This window comes from Ascaphus truei, chromosome 5, assembly GCF_040206685.1.
Source record: "Ascaphus truei isolate aAscTru1 chromosome 5, aAscTru1.hap1, whole genome shotgun sequence".
Taxonomy (NCBI): Eukaryota; Metazoa; Chordata; class Amphibia; order Anura; family Ascaphidae; genus Ascaphus; species Ascaphus truei.
This window is the reverse complement of record NC_134487.1, coordinates 9,567,015-9,585,206: the sequence shown is the minus strand read 5'-3', so window position 1 is coordinate 9,585,206 and position 18,192 is coordinate 9,567,015. Positions and strand designations below refer to the sequence as shown.

At 51.2% G+C, this 18,192-nt stretch overlaps 1 protein-coding gene across 12 annotated transcripts in view; it reads right to left on the bottom strand.

Moving 5' to 3' along the window:
• Window positions 1-2,402: 2,402 nt before the first annotated feature.
• The window catches only part of AHCYL2 (adenosylhomocysteinase like 2), a 144,290-nt gene continuing 128,500 nt past the window's right edge, over window positions 2,403-18,192 (bottom strand). For 2 of the 12 annotated variants that reach the window (XM_075599329.1, XM_075599325.1), the window contains exons 2-8: window positions 16,698-16,809; window positions 11,944-12,072; window positions 10,983-11,083; window positions 10,138-10,240; window positions 6,306-6,400; window positions 3,316-3,422; window positions 2,810-2,996 (exon numbers count right to left, since the gene is read on the bottom strand). In XM_075599329.1, coding sequence (XP_075455444.1) covers window positions 2,825-2,996; window positions 3,316-3,422; window positions 6,306-6,400; window positions 10,138-10,240; window positions 10,983-11,083; window positions 11,944-12,072; window positions 16,698-16,809 — 819 coding nt within the window. In that variant the 3' untranslated portion in view covers window positions 2,810-2,824. Of the gene's footprint in view, window positions 2,997-3,315; window positions 3,423-6,305; window positions 6,401-10,137; window positions 10,241-10,982; window positions 11,084-11,943; window positions 12,088-16,697; window positions 16,810-18,192 lie in introns of all 12 variants that reach the window. The other 10 variants (XM_075599330.1, XM_075599326.1, XM_075599318.1 and 7 more) reach the window with 9 other exon arrangements.

Here is an 18,192-nt window from a genome sequence, read left to right as displayed (position 1 = left end):
TGCAACAAACAAACCCAGACTCTAGAAGTGGAAATCCCTGCCCTGGAGAGCTTACAATCAGAGTGTGCTGTATAAGCCCAGGTGCTCCAGTAGGAGGCGGTGTGAAGGTTTCACCGCCCCTCGGGCACACACACAGTATAAGCCCAGGTGCTGCCAGCAGGAGGCAGTATTGTGTTAAGGTTTCACCGCCCCTCGGGTACACATACACACACACACACACACACACAGTATAAGCCCAGGTGCTGCCAGCAGGAGGCAGTATTGTGTTAAGGTTTCACCGCCCCTCGGGTACACACACACACACACACACAGTATAAGTCCAGGTGCTCCAGTAGGAGGCAGTATTGTGTGAAGTGTGAAGGTTTCACCGCCCCTCGGGTGTACACACGTACACACACACACACACACACACACACACACACACACTATAAGCCCAGGTGCTCCAGTAGGAGGCAGTATTGTGTGAAGTGTGAAGGTTTCACCGCCCCTCGGGTACACACACACACACACACACACACACACAAACAGTATAAGCCCAGGTGCTGCCAGGAGGAGGCAGTATGGTGTGAAAATCCTTGGAACCAAATCCTCGTTTACACAGTGTGCTGCCATCTTTAATTGGCCCTATAAATATAATGTTTACATCAACTATGTTAAAATATAGTAAGGACTATGAGTTTGGTTTTATTTTTTTCTCTATTAGTGGAGGTGGTTAACACCACCTCTTTCCAGTATGTATGATCAACTTTAGAAGGGGGTGTGCATGGTATAACAGGGATCCTTTCTCTCCTTTATCAATATACTTTATCCCTATATGCACCCCCATTTTTCAGCTGAAGCAGAAGACACACACACACACACACACACACACACACAGACACAGACACCTCTATACATCAACATTGCCCCAATAAAATGACTGACGGATTTCATCACCAGGATAAAAAAAAACAAACTACAGCTGAACCCAGTTATAACACGGCCCTCGGGGTCCACAGAATGAGACCGCGTTATAACCGGGATTGCGTTATAAAACTTCGCCGCGCGAGGACTTAGCAGCATCTGCAGCTTTCTCCTCTCTTCAGCGGTCAGCTCCCCCTCCCTGCTTCATAGGGCTGTGTCCAATTCTTTACCTCTATACCACAGGCTTGGTGTGGCAAAACGGACTCTATAAATATACTTAACCTCTACAGCACATTGCAATGGACTGCACTGTGTACTATGTATATGTAAAATGTGCTTTTGGAGTCTGTGACATAACACAATCCCTGTGGTATAGAGGTAGAGAATTGGTACTAGCATATGAAAGGTTCTGGGTTCGATTCCTATATGATATGATATATGGTCTGTTTTGTCACACTAGGCCTGTGGTGTCCTTGCGTGGCGAAATGGAGATCGGGAGCCACGCTCAGACCGCGTTAGAAGCGGATCGCACTACAACGGGGGTGAGCTGTACTTCTATTCCTGTTCTGTGACGGGCTGCATGGGACCGGGCCATTAAGAGCAATATTAGGAGACTTCTGAACTGCACCTGAATAAGCAGCAACCCTGCCACTCAGCAGCTGTTTGCTCACCTAATCTCTGCGCCTGTTACTCATTAATCTGACCGAGGGAATCATTACGTTCACAACCGATATGATATAGGGCAAAAAAAACAAAAAAAAAAAAACGTAATCAAGTGGATTGTTCTCCTGTTGCCACTGTGTAAATGCCACTATATCGCAAAGGAGAGTCATTAACACCAATAACCTTTCTGCAAATAAACTCTTTGTCCTCAACTCAGCACGAGGTGCAAATCTATTGTAAAAACAAGCAAAGAGGCAGAGCCGCTCCCCGTTTCTATGTATATTGTGACATCCCAATATCAGACAGGTTCAAATTCAACTTTTAGCAGCGGTCGCTCGATCCCCAAACCCCTCACTGCCAATAAAGGACTTTGCCATTATGGAGAGAAGTTCTCTCATGACCCAGTATAAGAGACTTAACCGCGGCCCAAACAAAAGATTAGGACCCGAGTTCAACTTGTGGGGGCCTCAGGTCCTGTGTTGGTGTATGTGGAAGTTGGACCAGACTTCCGGCGCCGACTGACAGGGGCGGGGATTAGGGTGAAGACAGGGCCGCAGCTGGGGTCCGGCAGCAAACAGAAATGCGGCAGCCGGACACAGAACTTGGGCCCCCACCTCTGGCCTGGGAACCGCTCAACCTCCAGAACACTTGTCAAAGCTCTCCCCCTCCATGTCGGCGCCCCAAGTGAATAATCTCCCACCACCCAGTAATTGGTCGCGACCCGAGTTGGAAAAACAAGTGAGTATTATGTTAACAGTACTTTAGAGCAGGTTTGCATCTGTAAACAAAAATGTACAATAACTATGTGAAAAGATACTCCATCCATCGACTGAGCCACCTGTGCTGAAGCAGGTACTGATTGAGCCATCTGTGCTGAAGCTGGGATCTCCTGAAAACCTGACCTGTTGGGGGAGCTTGAGTACTGGATTTGAGGCCCCTGCATTATAGGATACCCAATGGTACTTTTCTAGTTTGGACACAATTTCATCAGAAATATCTCTGGACACTCTTAGGAAACGTACAACGACTATGTCCTAACTCCTGAAGTGCTGCCCTTGCGCCTCTTGTCGGCATTCACAAATCTCCTGATCTTCAGACAAAATCCAACAGCCACAACGTCAATAACTTGGAAAACACCAAGGACACCAACCGCCAAATACACTGGGATACACCAAGATACCCGATACCGCCATATACTCCCTCATTAGGGCACCACTACACCAAGTAAGGGAGATGGAAAGTTCTCACCACAGAACACTTATGAGGTTGATGTTACAAGGTCCAGACGCCAGAAAAGAAGAGAGTGACCGTACCCATCCAGAATGGACTCCCGGCAGCAGTACAGGTTGTCGAATTTCTGCTTGGTGACGGAGTCGTTGACATTCATGGCTGGGACGCACAGCTTCCCGGCTTTGGATAACTGGTACAAGCTGCGGAGAAACATCGGAGCGTTAACAGGTGCCACGCCACTCGCCGGACTGTGTACCGCTGGAATTAAAAACTAAAAACAATGTGAGATTTGCAGAATGCATCTGATAATGTGGAAAAGAAGACATACCCGCTACTCTGAGCGCGCGCGGTGGGTGAAATCTCACACTTTTCCTTTAAAATGTTTTTATTTTATTTCCTAAAAGCAAAACGTTGTGAAGATCGGTTGGTCCATTCAGGCCGCCTCTGGTTCTCGGTGCGACTGTTCCCCTATAACGCCGAACCCCTTCACATCTCCGGCGCCCGGCCGCGCTCACTTACCGATGCACGCCGGTAACGCTTTCTTCCACAATGCCCTTGATCTTCTTGAACATGTTGGGATACTTCTTATAGATCCAGTGTGTGAGATCCCCACCGTCATCCAGGATCTGGGAGGAAGAGAGAGCAACACGTCCGCGGTGAAACAGAGACATCCCGGCAACCAGAACCCAAAGCAGTCAAACCAGCGCGGGGGGGGGGGGGGGGGGGGGGGGCGATCTCAACAAAGCTTACTGCTGGAGCGGCCAAATCCAGGCCTCAACAGGTCAGCTTTTACAGGATATCCCTGCTTCAGCACAGGTGGCTCAGTCTCTGACTGAGCCACCTGTGCTGAAGCAGGGATATCCAGAAAACCTGACCTGTTGGTGGCCCCTGAGGACTGGAGTTGGCCACGGACTTTCATGCCCGTTTTTAAACCGCGTTATAGGAACTTTCACTTAACTATTAGAAAAACGAATGGGAGAAACTCGATGTCACACACTGGCTCCTTGTGGGAGAAACAAGAACTGCGTTACATGAATCTTTGGATCTGCGGTTCTGTATTAACGCAGCGTGCTGTAATATTGTGCGCAGCGTGCTGTAATATTGTGCGCAGCGTGCTGTAATATTGTGCGCAGCGTGCTGTAATATTGTGCGCAGCGCGCTGTAATATTGTGCGCAGCGCGCTGTAATATTGTGCGCAGCGCGCTGTAATATTGTGCGCAGCGCGCTGTAATATTGTGCGCAGCGTGCTGTAATATTGTGCGCAGCGTGCTGTAATATTGTGCGCAGCGTGCTGTAATATTGTGCGCAGCGTGCTGTAATATTGTGCGCAGCGTGCTGTAATATTGTGCGCAGCGCGCTGTAATATTGTGCGCAGCGCGCTGTAATATTGTGCGCAGCGCGCTGTAATATTGTGCGCAGCGCGCTGTAATATTGTGCAGCGGGGAGATCAGCTCCCAGGTAAGAAAAAACTCTATAAAAAGAGGTGTGTCGTAGATTAATGCGACAAGAGCAGATAGAGAGAGAGACACACACACACACACACACACACACACACACACACACACACACACACACACACACACACACACACACACACACGAAACAAAAACAAGATACATTAGGGTGAAGAGGTCATGAATCAAAGGAGCCTACAACCCCAAACCTCCTGTTTATCTTCCTAATCCCTCTGATTAAGATGCTGCCACGTGTCCCGTCAGCACAAAACCCCGGTGCCCACTCTGCGTACCAAAAACCGTCTCCAAGTAACCAGTCTCCATGCGCCACTGATGGGACTTGGCATACCCCACGTCTCTTTACTCTCTCTGGCTCGGAATGTATCCGGGCGCACAGGGAGAGATCCTGGCTTCTTTCAGCCATTGTGCGCTGATCACAATGCCGGACGTTTCCCTTTCACAGCGAGCGGCTGTGTTCCCAGATTCCGCCCCCAGCACTAAAAACGCTCGGTAACATTAAAGCAGCGATTCCCCCCAAAATCCAATAGGAGTTTAACTCACGTCAGCACCCTGCAGCCCGAGAATATCCTGCCCTTTATTAAATAAGCAGAACCCCACAACATGGGTCCTCTCCAAAAGCTTACACTGCCCAATGTGTAATTGTGAGATTCCGGTCAGGGTAAGCCCTCCGAAGCGGGCGTCCTGCGCCTATTTTAGCCCAGATTTCACCCCCAGCGCCCCAGTAAGTGTGTATATTCTCTGTATCTTTGTATTTCACTGTGTGTACGCAGGTTTATCCGAATAAACCTCATTTTATTCCACTACTGTGTTTTGCCTAGTGAATAACCCTGGTATAAATTTGTTAAAGGTCCTGGCTGTTTCCCGTGACATTTACCAAAACACACACGTATGTACCTTCTTGTAACGGACAAGAACGCACTTCTCGTACGTGAATGTTTGGGTGATTGGGGTTCCTCTGTACTATAGGAAGGTACGGGTCCTAATATTACTCCGCAGGAGACAGCCCTCCCATCTTCATGACCGAACACCGTAAGGAGTAGCTATTTGCCAAAGTCTACATACATTATTCACCTAGCAATTCCGGAAACCAGAACGGCAACCGTGTCACTCAACAATCCAAGATGGAAGTGATGGTAAGCGGCACAATCCATCATGCTTTATTTTAATGCCATAACCATTTTTTTAATTTATTTTTTTAATCTATATTTTTATGAAATGAACAGTGGGTGCTATTGGCTGATGACTGCGCTGGTTATGACTCCGCCAGCCCTCCCTATAACACAGGCGTTTAGTTAGGAATTAGTTACTCTGGGCCAGACGGCAAAATGGCTTCCTGTCTGGTGAGCCAACCGTTCATGTTGACATCCCAGCAATGCTCCAGTGCCCACACCTGCCGGCGCGCTTTGTTGGTGCGGCCGATTGGGGGTCCCGGCAAAGGAAAGTGCCCAATGCGGTAAGGACCGAGGCTTTACAAGCCCCTTTCAGTAAACATTTATATGCTTTTTGAGAACCTTTTTTTTTTTTATACTGAAGGACTGGAGATCTCACCATGGTTATTTTAGCGGTTAAGGAGCAGATTTCACCTCCTGCGGGAAATAAGGGTTTTGCCGACTGTTAAATGCATTTTACAAGACGGCTAAAAAGAAAGATATATATTAAAATCGGAAGGACTAATTCAGCTTCACTTGGTACACTTGCCCGATAAGTACCCGGTCCCGGTGACTTTAAATAAATGGCTTTCCAAATGGGTGAGTTTTGCTGCAAATGAGAGACTTTACAGGCCAACATTAGAGGGACACGCCACCTTGGTGGAAGAGAGAGACGCCACCATGGTGGAAGAGAGATACCCCACCTTGGTGGGAGAGAGACACGCCACCTTGGTGGGAGAGAGACACGCCACCTTGGTGGGAGAGAGACACGCCCCCTTGGTGGAAGAGAGACACGCCACCTTGGGAGAGACACGCCACCTTGGTGGAAGAGACACGCCACCTTGGTGGAAGAGAGACACGCCCCAGCGCACGTCTTTAGACTCACCATATTAGGTTGCCAACCCTCCACATTCACACAGCGATCAATACACCACCAGAAGTCATCTTCTGACTCCCCCTTCCAGGAGAAGACTGGAAATCCTGAAGGGAAGGGGGACAATGTTATGCACAGAAAGTGGTGCTGGAAGACTTCACGCTGCTTAAACGGTTCATTGTCATTTTATACAAGCCATGGAAATCGGACAAAATGATGGCACCTAAAAACACACACAGCACCCTTAAGTACGGGTATGTCGCACATGAAGCACCATTCAGAAGACTGGCACCTCCAAGGTCATCTTCAAGGAGAAATGACCCAATGCTTCCGTGCTACAAGACTGGAGAGATAGCGAGGCTCACACAGGACCTCTGAGCGCCAATGTTATGAATAGTGCCTGATATTCCATATAAAACAGCCAGGCCATTTCCTTCTGGTTGAAGAAGGGTAAATACACTTTGCCGTGGAGGAGACAGATTTATAAAAACAAGAACATCAAACACTGCCAGTTCTGGGTCAGACCGAACAAGTCAGAATATAAGGAGCTAATAAAACAAGAAACAAAGAAGTCCAGAGCAACATCCAATGTGACAAAAATTCTGAGACCAGCTGAATTTTTGGGGGTTTCTGAGAGCTTGCTGGCTATCTGTGTGTTTGTTAACTTTGTCCAGCTGGTCTCAGCTGTTTTGGAGGTTAGTGGCTCCTCCCACCCAGGGTTTAAAGCTCGCCCCTCCCCACTGTCCAGGTAAGCAGGTTTCTTTTCATGCAGCTGGTTGTGACAGGTTCAATGCCAGGACCATCCTGCCCCTAATTATAGAGGTAAATAAGGATTTTAATCAGTTAGTGTTAGGACCTGCGATATTATGGTCATGCCTTGAAAGTGGCTCGCAGGCTTACACGCTTTGGCCAAAGGGTTAACTAAATTATCCTTTTTCAAGAGATATATAGGTATTTCACTGTGTATTTTTGTCACATTGGATGTTGCTCTGGACTTCTTTGTTTCTTGCTTTTTACATTTAGCCACGACCAGTAGCATTTGACACATACACATATATATATTGTGGTAATTTTGGGGGCTTCTGAGAGCTTGCTGGGTATCTGTGTGTTTTATAAGGAGCCAATAACCGACATTCGTTAGTTTGAATTAATGCACAGTCCTTAAAATCTAGGCATTGGTTTTCTGCATTGGATGCAACAGACAGAATCCGAGTTTACAACGGATGCAAAAGATATTCTAGCGCAGGAGCGGCCAACGCCAGTCCTCAAGGGCCACCAACAGGCCAAGTATTAAGGATATCCCTGCTTCAGCACAGGTGGCTCAGGCAAATCAGAGATATCCTTAATACAAGGCCTGGTTGTGGCCCTTGAGGACGGAGTTGGCCGCTCCAGAGTAGAACAGTTATCACAAACGGCAGAGATACCCATGGTGATACAAGCTGCCATGTTTCCTACCTACTCCACGCTACTTCCTGCGAGACCGCGGTCACCGTGTCACAGTCACATAAGCAATTAGTCAAAAGAAAAAACATTTCTTTACGGAATATACTATTCATGTGGGGCATGACGCAGCACAACAAAACCTTTACTGGACCTTGTGCTGCGGATTTGTAGGTCAACGCAACTATTTTGGAGCTTTCAATGTGACTCACCTCCCAAATTATGGACATTCTAAGTTTCCATCGAGTGTCCTGCAAAAATGTTAGAGCATGAAGGGGGGGGGGGAGGGGTGTGTGTCCTTGGCTGGATCTGGGATGTGTGTGTGTGATGAAAGATGTGCGGGGGAGATGTTCCAGCAGGGGGGGGGGGGGGGCGGGGAGATGTGCCGGGAGCGCAGGGAGATGTGCCGGGAGCAAGGGGAGATGTGCCGGGAGCAAGGGGAGATGTGCCAGCAGCAGGGGGGGGAGGAGGGGGAGTGGGGCGGAGAGATGTGCCGGGAGCGAGGGGAGATGCGGCAGCAGCGCAGGGAGATGTGCCAGCTGTGGGGAATGGGGGGGTGCGGGGAGATGTGCCGGCAGCAAGGGGAGATGCGGTAGCAGCGCGGGGAGATGTGCCAGCAGCAGGGGGGGGAGGAGGGGGGTGGGGCGGGGAGATGTGCCAGCAGCAGGATTGGGAGTTGGATGGAGGCGGGGAGATGTGCCGGCAGCAGGGGGGGGGGGCGGGGAGATGTGCCGGCAGTGAGGGGAGATGCGGCAGCAGCGTGGGGAGATGTGCCGGCAGCAGGGGGGGGGAGGAGGGGGGTGGGGCGGGGAGATGTGCCAGCAGCAGGATTGGGGGTTGGATGGAGGCGGGGAGATGTGCCGGCAGCAGGGGGGGGGGGGGGGCGGGGAGATGTGCCGGCAGTGAGGGGAGATGCGGCAGCAGCGTGGGGAGATGTGCCGGCAGCAGGGGGGGGGGAGATGTGCCGGCAGTGAGGGGAGATGCGGCAGCAGCGTGGGGAGATGTGCCGGCAGCAGGGGGGGGGGGGGGAGATGTGCCGGCAGTGAGGGGAGATGCGGCAGCAGCGTGGGGAGATGTGCCGGCAGTGAGGGGAGATGCTGCAGCAGCGCGGGGAGATGCGGTAGCAGCGCGGGGAGATGTGCCAGCAGCAGGTGGGGGGGAGGGGGGAGTGGGGCGGGGAGATGTGCCAGCAGCAGGATTGGGGGTTGGATGGAGGCGGGGAGATGTGCCGGCAGCAGGGGGGGGGGGGGGGGGAGATGTGCCGGCAGTGAGGGGAGATGCGGCAGCAGGGGGGTGGGGGGGCGGGGAGATGCGGCAGCAGGGGGGTGGGGGGGCGGGGAGATGCGGCAGCAGGGGGGTGGGGGGGCGGGGAGATGCGGCAGCAGGGGGGTGGGGGGGCGGGGAGATGCGGCAGCAGGGGGGTGGGGGGGCGGGGAGATGCGGCAGCAGGGGGGTGGGGGGGCGGGGAGATGCGGCAGCAGGGGGGTGGGGGGGCGGGGAGATGTGCCGGCAGCAGGGGGGGGGGAGGCAGGGAGATGTGCCGGCAGCGCGGGGAGATGCGGCAGCAGGGGGGTGGGGGGGCGGGGAGATGCGGCAGCAGGGGGGTGGGGGGGCGGGGAGATGCGGCAGCAGGGGGGTGGGGGGGCGGGGAGATGCGGCAGCAGGGGGGTGGGGGGGCGGGGAGATGCGGCAGCAGGGGTGTGGGGGGGCGGGGAGATGTGCCGGCAGCAGGGGGGTGGGGGGGCGGGGAGATGTGCCGGCAGCAGGGGGGGGGGGGGAGGCAGGGAGATGTGCCGGCAGCGCGGGGAGATGCGGCAGCAGCGTGGGGAGATGTGCCAGCAGCTCCCCGGGCACGAAAGCTAGTATATACATATAGGGGTGGTGCTAGCAAGGAGTAATTGAGTCTAACAGGAGGAATAAAGACAAGGGTTCCTTAATAAAGACCGTGTAAAAGTTAGGAGCATGGAAATCAAACAGCTAGCACTGACCGTGATGCCATTATCGTGACCTCCACGTTCTCCTTTGATAGATTATCTCCCCCTTGCTTTATCCTTCTCATCTACGGTGTTCATTATTAGAAATGAAATACGGCACATGAGAATCGGGTAACGGAGGTCTTCGCGGCCTGGTGCAGCGCGCACCCCTCCGCTCAATTGTAAGCGGCTTTTAATCTGTTGTCACATGAGGTTACCCGATCTGCTTCCATTTTATTAGAATGCATTAAAAGTTCATTGGTATTCTAACTTTATTGCTCCCTGGGGCCTATATATAGAGCGCAGCACAAAAGGAAACCTTCCCCCCTGTCCTACCCGTAGTATATATGGGCAAACATCCCTGTGTAACCCCACAGGTTGTGTGTGCAGTGCCAGGCACCCAGTCCCGCAGCCAACACGAGATCACCTACCGCTCTCTGCCAGGGCGGCAGCCACTTCGTTGAGGGTGGAGTAGATGTTGCAGGCGGCCCATCGACACTGAGCACCCAGGGCCCCCAGAGTCTCAATGAGAACCTGAAGCAGAGGAGAAGAAAGTGAAGATGGTGTCTTCGGGGACCTTCTGCTGACCAGCACCACCAAGCAATGCACGGCAGACTCCTCCAGCCGCTCCGGGGTTAAGGAACATACAAAACTGACTGGAAGAGACCCATCGGATTATCAGATGCAGGAAGGACAATTGCATCCCAGTGAATCAGCCCACCCCCCTTTATGAAGCCCATCAAGTCTGCTCTACTCATTAACTCAACAGGGTGTGCACCCAATCACCGTCATATATCAATGATCAGCACAACCTGGTTTTTTTTTTGATGCTTCAGCTTTAACCCCTTGGCTGCCGCCAGAAGTCCCAGTAACAAAGTGTTGCTGGCCTCCTGCTGGCAGCCACGGGGTTGGCAATTTGCCATACACGATCTGCCTTGGGAGAGGCCAGCCACGCCAGTCAGCGGCACGCCTACGCATTGTAACCGTCAGTGCATTACACGGACATCGGCTGTTACGTATTGGTTCACACACAAGGACATTGAAAGAATGGATGGAAAACGTTTAGGATTTAATAAAACCGCTGGGGCCCATCAGGCTGCTGGACGAATGACCAATTCATGCACTAGATGACCTTCCCCAGATCTGGAAGACAAAAAAAACTAAAAGCGCCGTGGTTTTGTAATTAGAAAGTAAACTCCATGCATCATGCCCGGTTCCAGCTATACACTACACCTAGCTACAGGATCACGCAAACGCCGCCGGCGACCCAACTCACCGCAGTCTGTGCCGTGATGTGAGTGCAACCCACGATCTTGGCCCCAGCCAGGGGCTTTTCACCCTGTGCTCGCTTCCTCAGAGCCATCAGGGCAGGCATCTCTGTACGGGGAGGGGAGAAGCACAAACACGTCCTCTCAGACAAGTGAGAATAGCAGCGGGCTCCCAACCTGGAAACACCATCAAAGAGGCCAGGGTCCCGAAAAAGCGTCCCGTCCACAGGGTGTGAGGAAGGGGAGGGATTTGCTCAACTGCAAAGCCACGTTCTCTCCGCATTCTGGCCTCACTGAAGTCTGATCCGTTAAAAAGCCCGGGTGTGGAGTTTGCTTTTTAATGGATCGCAGGAAAAGAACAAAAATTCAAAAAGCAAAAAAAAAAACATTTAACGGCGTTCTTCTGTTTCACCAGGAAAGGGAGAGATATACATCTCCGTGTCCCAGGACCACACGTGGGGGGAGGGGGGGCGCCTCAGCCAGGTTTGTCAGTCTCCTGTGGCCATGTATGTGAGCTGCGTTGTGTTATTAATATGACATGTTTGTAGTAAGAGACACCAGGCGAGCCTGCGCAATGATAGCTCGGCTGCTACCCTGATAAGTGCTACCCTGAACACGGGCAGGAGAGCGGCCGTCCAGGTGTAATAGTACTGGGGGGGTAGGAAGAACTGCCACTATTTCATTTACAGCCCCCACGAGCACCACTCCGGTTTCATTTACAAACCCCGCGTTCTATTGGACGATAAATGGATTGGTTTTAGGAAGCCGCTCTCAGGTTCTGCTTCCCAAGCACAACGTTTTCCTACGATGTGGTCAAAATACTCGCTCTTCAAATGTCACCAAAGGTTAAAAGTCAGACAGGACCACTACTTTTTGTAAGCCCCTTTGACCACAGGAGAGATGTGATTTTGGACCTCCAGGTGCCCATCACACACATTCACCCCCCCCCCCTCCCCACCCCCCACTTACCTTGCTCGGCGATTTCGATCTCGCGGCGGCCGAACTCCGCCTGCTTAATGTTCTTGACGCAGAAGTCGCTGCTGCCCTTGGAGCTCTTCTGCTGCTTGTCCCGCGGGGACGTCTCATCGTCGGAGCTGTCTGTGTAGGAAGCAGCTAGTGAAAGAGGATAGAATCAGCCCGGGCAAAAAAGCTTTGCCTCATTCCTGATGCTGCGGCTTTCTGACCAGGGGAAAGGAGGAAAAGAAGAGTGTGTGTGCGTGTACGTGGAATGGTGCTGTGCGGGTGTGTGTGTGTGTGTGTGTGTGTGTGTGTGTGTGTGTGTGTGTGTGTGTGTGTATATATATATATATAAGCTTTGCCTCATTCCTGATGCTGCGGCTTTCTGACCAGGGGAAAGGAGGAAAAGAAGAGAGTGTGTGTGCGTGTACGTGGAATGGTGCTGTGCGGGTGTACGCGCACATGTTCAGATATGTGTGTGTGTATGTGTACGTGGAGTGGTGCTGTGTGTGTGTGAAGATATGTGTGTGTGTGTGTGTGTGTGTGTGTGTGTGTGTACACGTGTTGAAATATATGCACGTGGTGTGGTGTGTGAAAATATATATATAGTGGTGCTGGGTGTGTGTGTACAGTATGTGTGTGTGTGCACACGTGTTGAAATATATGCATGTGGGGTGGTGTGTGAATATATATAGTGGTGCTGTGTGTGTATGTGTGTGTGTGCACACGTGTTGAGATATATGTACGTGGGGTGGTGATGGTGTGTGTATAGTGTTGGTAAGACCCTGCTGATAAAACCATTGTTCTTCACGGTATGTAGGAATGTTTACATACAGTGATAACATGGTACATACAGTGATAACATGGTACATACAGGACTTTGAGATATATATGTTCAGAGGGAAAACACACCAGTTGCAATAAAGTAAAAGCACTCAGCCACACAACACCTTATCTACCATGTAATACCAGTTGTATCATTTGGCTTTGCAAAGTTACACTTGAACGGCAAACTCGGACGCATTTTAGGGACTAAGCAGACCGCGGCGCGATCCATTCGTGGCAGCGAGGGACATATACCCACGGAAAGTAGGAATTCCGCAACCGCGCCAGTTACTGGGCTCAGGGCAGAGGGACTCGTACACGGAGCACGTTACGAGGACCCGCAAAGCGTTCCTGTACAAGGTCACGGATAAAAAGTACAACCCGTGTGCGATCGGGAAATACGTGGGACTGCCACGCACGGCGTTTCCGGCCCCTGGCAATGAAGGGGTTCATTTCCGGGAGAATAATTCAGACAATGGCAGAGAGAACACGGAGAGAGGGAAAGGGGGAAATGCTTTAATGCAGGGGGCTCAACTCCGGTCCTCAAGCCCCCGCAACAGGTCAGGTTTAAAGGATATTCCTGACAGCCACCTGGGCTGAAGCTGGGATATCCTGAAAACCTGACCTGTTGGGGGGGGGGGGGGTTTGAGGACGGGTGTGGCGCCCCCCTGCTTTAACATATCCTCCGTACAGCCCAAATAAACAAACTATGTCCCACCAACTAGAAGCCGGCCTGGGCAGGCAGGGGACACCCCAAACAAAGTGCCTGTGCGGGACGGAGGCGTCGCTGGATGTGATGCAACCAGCCGACGCTTCTCACGTGCGCCATGGAAGATCGGAACGGGCAGATATCCAGTCTCGTTACGCAAGTAACCGGCGGACTTATTCCGGTCTTGCGAGGCAGCGCGCCGCGTCTCGTCGGGATCACTGGACTTGCACGCCGGCTACTTCTGTTTCACAAGAATTCCCTGGTGTTCCTGAACGTCTCATCACCTAGAGGTTCGCTAAAGACAGTAAAAACCCCACCAAATTTACTTTGTATTTGAAGCGGTTAAATCAGCCTCATTTCATCTACTGTCCTTGTTTCACTGGTGTCCCAGGAAGGACTGCCCTTTACTAAAAGCTGTTCCCTGACCCTTAATAAATCCTCAATAGTCATGCTCATTACTCCTTTACATTGCAGAACGTTTAGGAAGGTTGACCCAATATCTCACTACATGAATACACCTGCCTGTGAAGCAGAATCAGAGGGGCGAGGCGTGGGATTATGGGATTATGGATACGCCTTTATAACCTAATGTGTATCCAGACACTGGCCTTGAGGGACTGGTGTAATATTATATATATATATATATATATATATATATATATATATATATATATATATAATTATTACATCACGTGGCAGGCGCATGAGAACTGGTTTGTAAAATGTATCCTCCATTTGCAGCCAGGGACTTAAAATCTGCCTCTTATGCGCCTCGGGGTGCGCGCGTGCCGGGGAATAAACGCAGAAGAACGGGGAGAACAAAATGGCCATTCTACTTTAGTACATTTTACTCAGACCCCGAGGGGGGCCACCGGCTGGCGAGGCGGCAGTAATCGGGGTGTGTTTGAGCGGGACAGGGACGCACAGAGAACGCAGGTGGAGTTAGGACTAGATTGAGCCGTGCTGCCGGGACGCTAAGCATTCAAGATGAAGGATCTCGGTAGAATTTAATGGGGGGCTGGCAGCATCACTCCCCTAAAGGTCAGTCCCCAGCACGGCTCCGACAGAAAGCCCGGCCTGAGCCGTAAATCCCTGTGGGACAGGAGGCTGGCATTTCCTGGGCACGGTTCCCACGCTGAGCTAAAGCCCTGGAAATGTGCGCTTAATAAAAAAGGAACGACAAACCAAAGACCAGCGTGAGAATTAGCACTGCCGACCGGTTACAGCCGGATTCCTTTGCCAGGGGAACTCAAAGGCCGATCTTGTGACTGGCATCGCTGAGTCCCCCACTACGGAGAGCGGTTACCATGCTCCCAGGTAACCCCTTCACTGCCAGCGGCCGTCATTTCAAAACACCGCAAACATCTACCATTCCTCGGCCCCCGAGAACGACAACCGCGGCATTTCCGGCCGGATGAGCGCTTATACCCCGCTGAAATATTAACCCGTTTGCTGCCATGCGTTGAAGGCCGCTCTGGCAGTGAAAGTTTGAGCGTATATTACGAAACATCCAGTAAAAAAAAAGTAGATAAGGTTTTATATGGATGAGTTTATATGGATGAGTTTATATGGACGAGTTTATATGGACGAGTTTATATGGACGAGCTTATATGGACGAGCTTATATGGACGAGCTTATATGGACGAGCTTATATGGACGAGCTTATATGGACGAGTTTATATGGATGAGCTTATATGGATGAGCCATTTCACTTTATTGCAAGTAGAAGGTTTGTACATTGGGTTGCACCCTTATAGGATATCGCTGGGGGAAAACACCCCTCTCTTTATACCGCATGTCCACATTACCGTTTTATGGACCAGCTGCTCAATTTCAGGCCCTGAAAGGGTTAAACAATGGCACCATTGTAACCTTACCCCGTGTAATACTCAGGAAACGAAGCATTGAGAATACCTGGAGTTACACATTCGCTGCCGCCATGCAGGTCTGATGTCCGACCCCAAACATTGAGAATACCCGGAGTTACACATTCGGTGCTGCCGTGCGGGTCTGATGTCCGACCCCAGACATTGAGACGGATGAGAGCCCCCGTCTGATCTGCTCGTTCCCTTTCTTATTCTCAAGCCTCCTATTCTGTGTTTTCCAATCACAAGTTTCCCTTGTGTCCAACCAAAGCATACATGTTACTTGTTGTGTTTGAATCATTTCATCTCTGCTGGCAAACGGTTCTGTGCCTCCACTACAACATTCAATCCACAATGCTTTGTTATGGTGTTTCTTAAAACATGTAATCCCTCCAGTAATTTATTGATTCTGTTGGAATATTTAAATGTCTACCTGCCCCCATCGCATCTTTCTACCAGGTGCACGTAGACGCACGCGCACACACACACACACACACACACACACACACACGCACGCACGCACGCACGCACGCAAATCAGCAAGTGCCGGCTGTCATGAAAGGTCGCTAAAGTGCGATGGTAGGACCATGAGACCATCTCCAAATCGGTGCCAACCGAGCCCGATCTTACGCTCACCACATTTGTAAAGAGTGTGGCAAAGATGAGATCACTGATCCCAACGCAGCAACCGCGTCAGCTCACACTACAAAGAAAAGCGCACATGGGGTTAAAGGAAGAACGACACAAACAACACTGAGCCCCGGTGCCAAATGGGGACTGAATGACAGTCTAGAACAGGGCCACCTCCAGTCCTCAAAGGCCACCAACAGGTCAGGTTTTCTGGATATCCCTCCTTCAGCACAGGTGGCTCAATGTTTGACTAAGCCACATGTGCTGAAGCAGGAGTACCCGGAAAACCAGACCAGTTGGTGGCCCTTGAGTACTGGAGGTTGCCTCCCCTGGTCTAGAACTATATAACTATATAACTATATATATATATATAACTATATATATATATATATATATATATATATATAAATAACCCACATTTCGCCTCGTTGCCGATACCATGTCTGTTTCCAAATCACTGAACCCCACTGGCGAGTCTCGTCTGCATCTCTCTGATGTTTATCGTAGTCTAGAAGCATGCACGTTAGGAGCCTAAACCAGTGCGAGGCGGGCAAGAGATGTGCAGGGCGCCATTGCTTCTACTAGGTAGTGATGGTTTGGGAGCTCACCGTGTCTTGCAGAGAGCGCGGGTCAGGAGGTCTCAGAGTGTAAGAGTCAGTGGAAGTGGTGCAATAAGGAAAGGGAGAGAGAAGAAGATGCCCCCGGCCTCCTCACGGGGCTCCGACATCATTACTCACCAGAGCTGTAGCTATCAGTTGACGACTGGGAGATGGAGCGAGACAGCGAGCGGCGCCCGATCTTCGTGGGGCGCTTGTTGAACTCCCTCTTCTGGTCCGCAAACTGGATCTGCTGCGAGAAAAACAAAGGGCGACTGAGACGGGGAACGTTCCCAAGCCTGGAGCCTCCCTTGAGACCCTTCCATTCTGCGCTGAAGCGGGGAAATCCCAAACCCAGACATACGGCCGCTCTTCCACTTTATATTTCCTTCCCAACGCTTCCGGTTTTATTTTCTCGGTTTACGTTCTACAAGCCGCGAATCCTCAAACGTGACGCAGATGGGAATTGCATTATTAATGGTACACTGGCGACACACTTTATTCGAGCTTGGCTAGTCCCACGAATTCTGGTATACCCGGGTGAATTGAGGTTTGTGACTGTTTTCTGCCCGAGTGCATTGAGTTATTTTCCAAGCAGGGATTGAAGCATTTTATTCCCGCTGGCTGCAATACTGCACAGTATATATATATATACTGCATTACAATTCATGAATTAATGCCATCTGGTAGACACGCGAAGCATTGCAGCCTATTAAATCCTAATCATTATCATTTAACAGATCAGCCGCCCATCAGCCAGGCATGAACCCAGGCTGGGAAGGCAAATGCAACGGGGCTTGTTAGAGGTGAGGAGCGGCGCATTCCAGGTATCTGCCAGGTACATACCGGGTATTTGCTCGAATAAAGTGTGTCGGTGCAGTACACAAATAAAGGTGTATAATTACAGTCATTTCACGTGTCAGGTGGTGTGTCTCACTATTCAATACATTTTTGTGTACAAATAACAAAACCCCTTCTTTATATAACACACACACACACACACACACACACACACACACACACACACACACACACACACACACACACACACACACACACACACACACACACACACACACACACACACACACACACACACAGGAGAGAGACACACTTTAGAACACAAGGTCCAGTATGGTTCCCATAGAACCAGCCCCAGTTACTGGCCCGTAGGTGGCCCGCCCCAGTACAATGCACGGACCCAGCAGCACCCCCACCCGTAAATACACCGCTTACCCACACGGAAGACGCTCTTACACTGCACGGACCCAGCAGCACCCCCACCCGTAAACACACCGCTTACCCACACGGGAGACGCTCATACACTGCACGGACCCAGCAGCACCCCCACCCGTAAACACACCGCTTACCCACACGGGAGACGCTCATACACTGCACGGACCCAGCAGCACCCCCACCCGTAAACACACCGCTTACTAACACGGGAGACGCTCTTACACTGCACGGACCCAGCAGCACCCCCACCTGTAAATACACCGCTTACCCACACGGGAGACGCTCATACACTGCACGGACCCAGCAGCACCCCACCCGTAAACACACCGCTTACCCACACGGGAGACGCTCATACACTGCACGGACCCAGCAGCACCCCCACCCGTAAATACACCGCTTA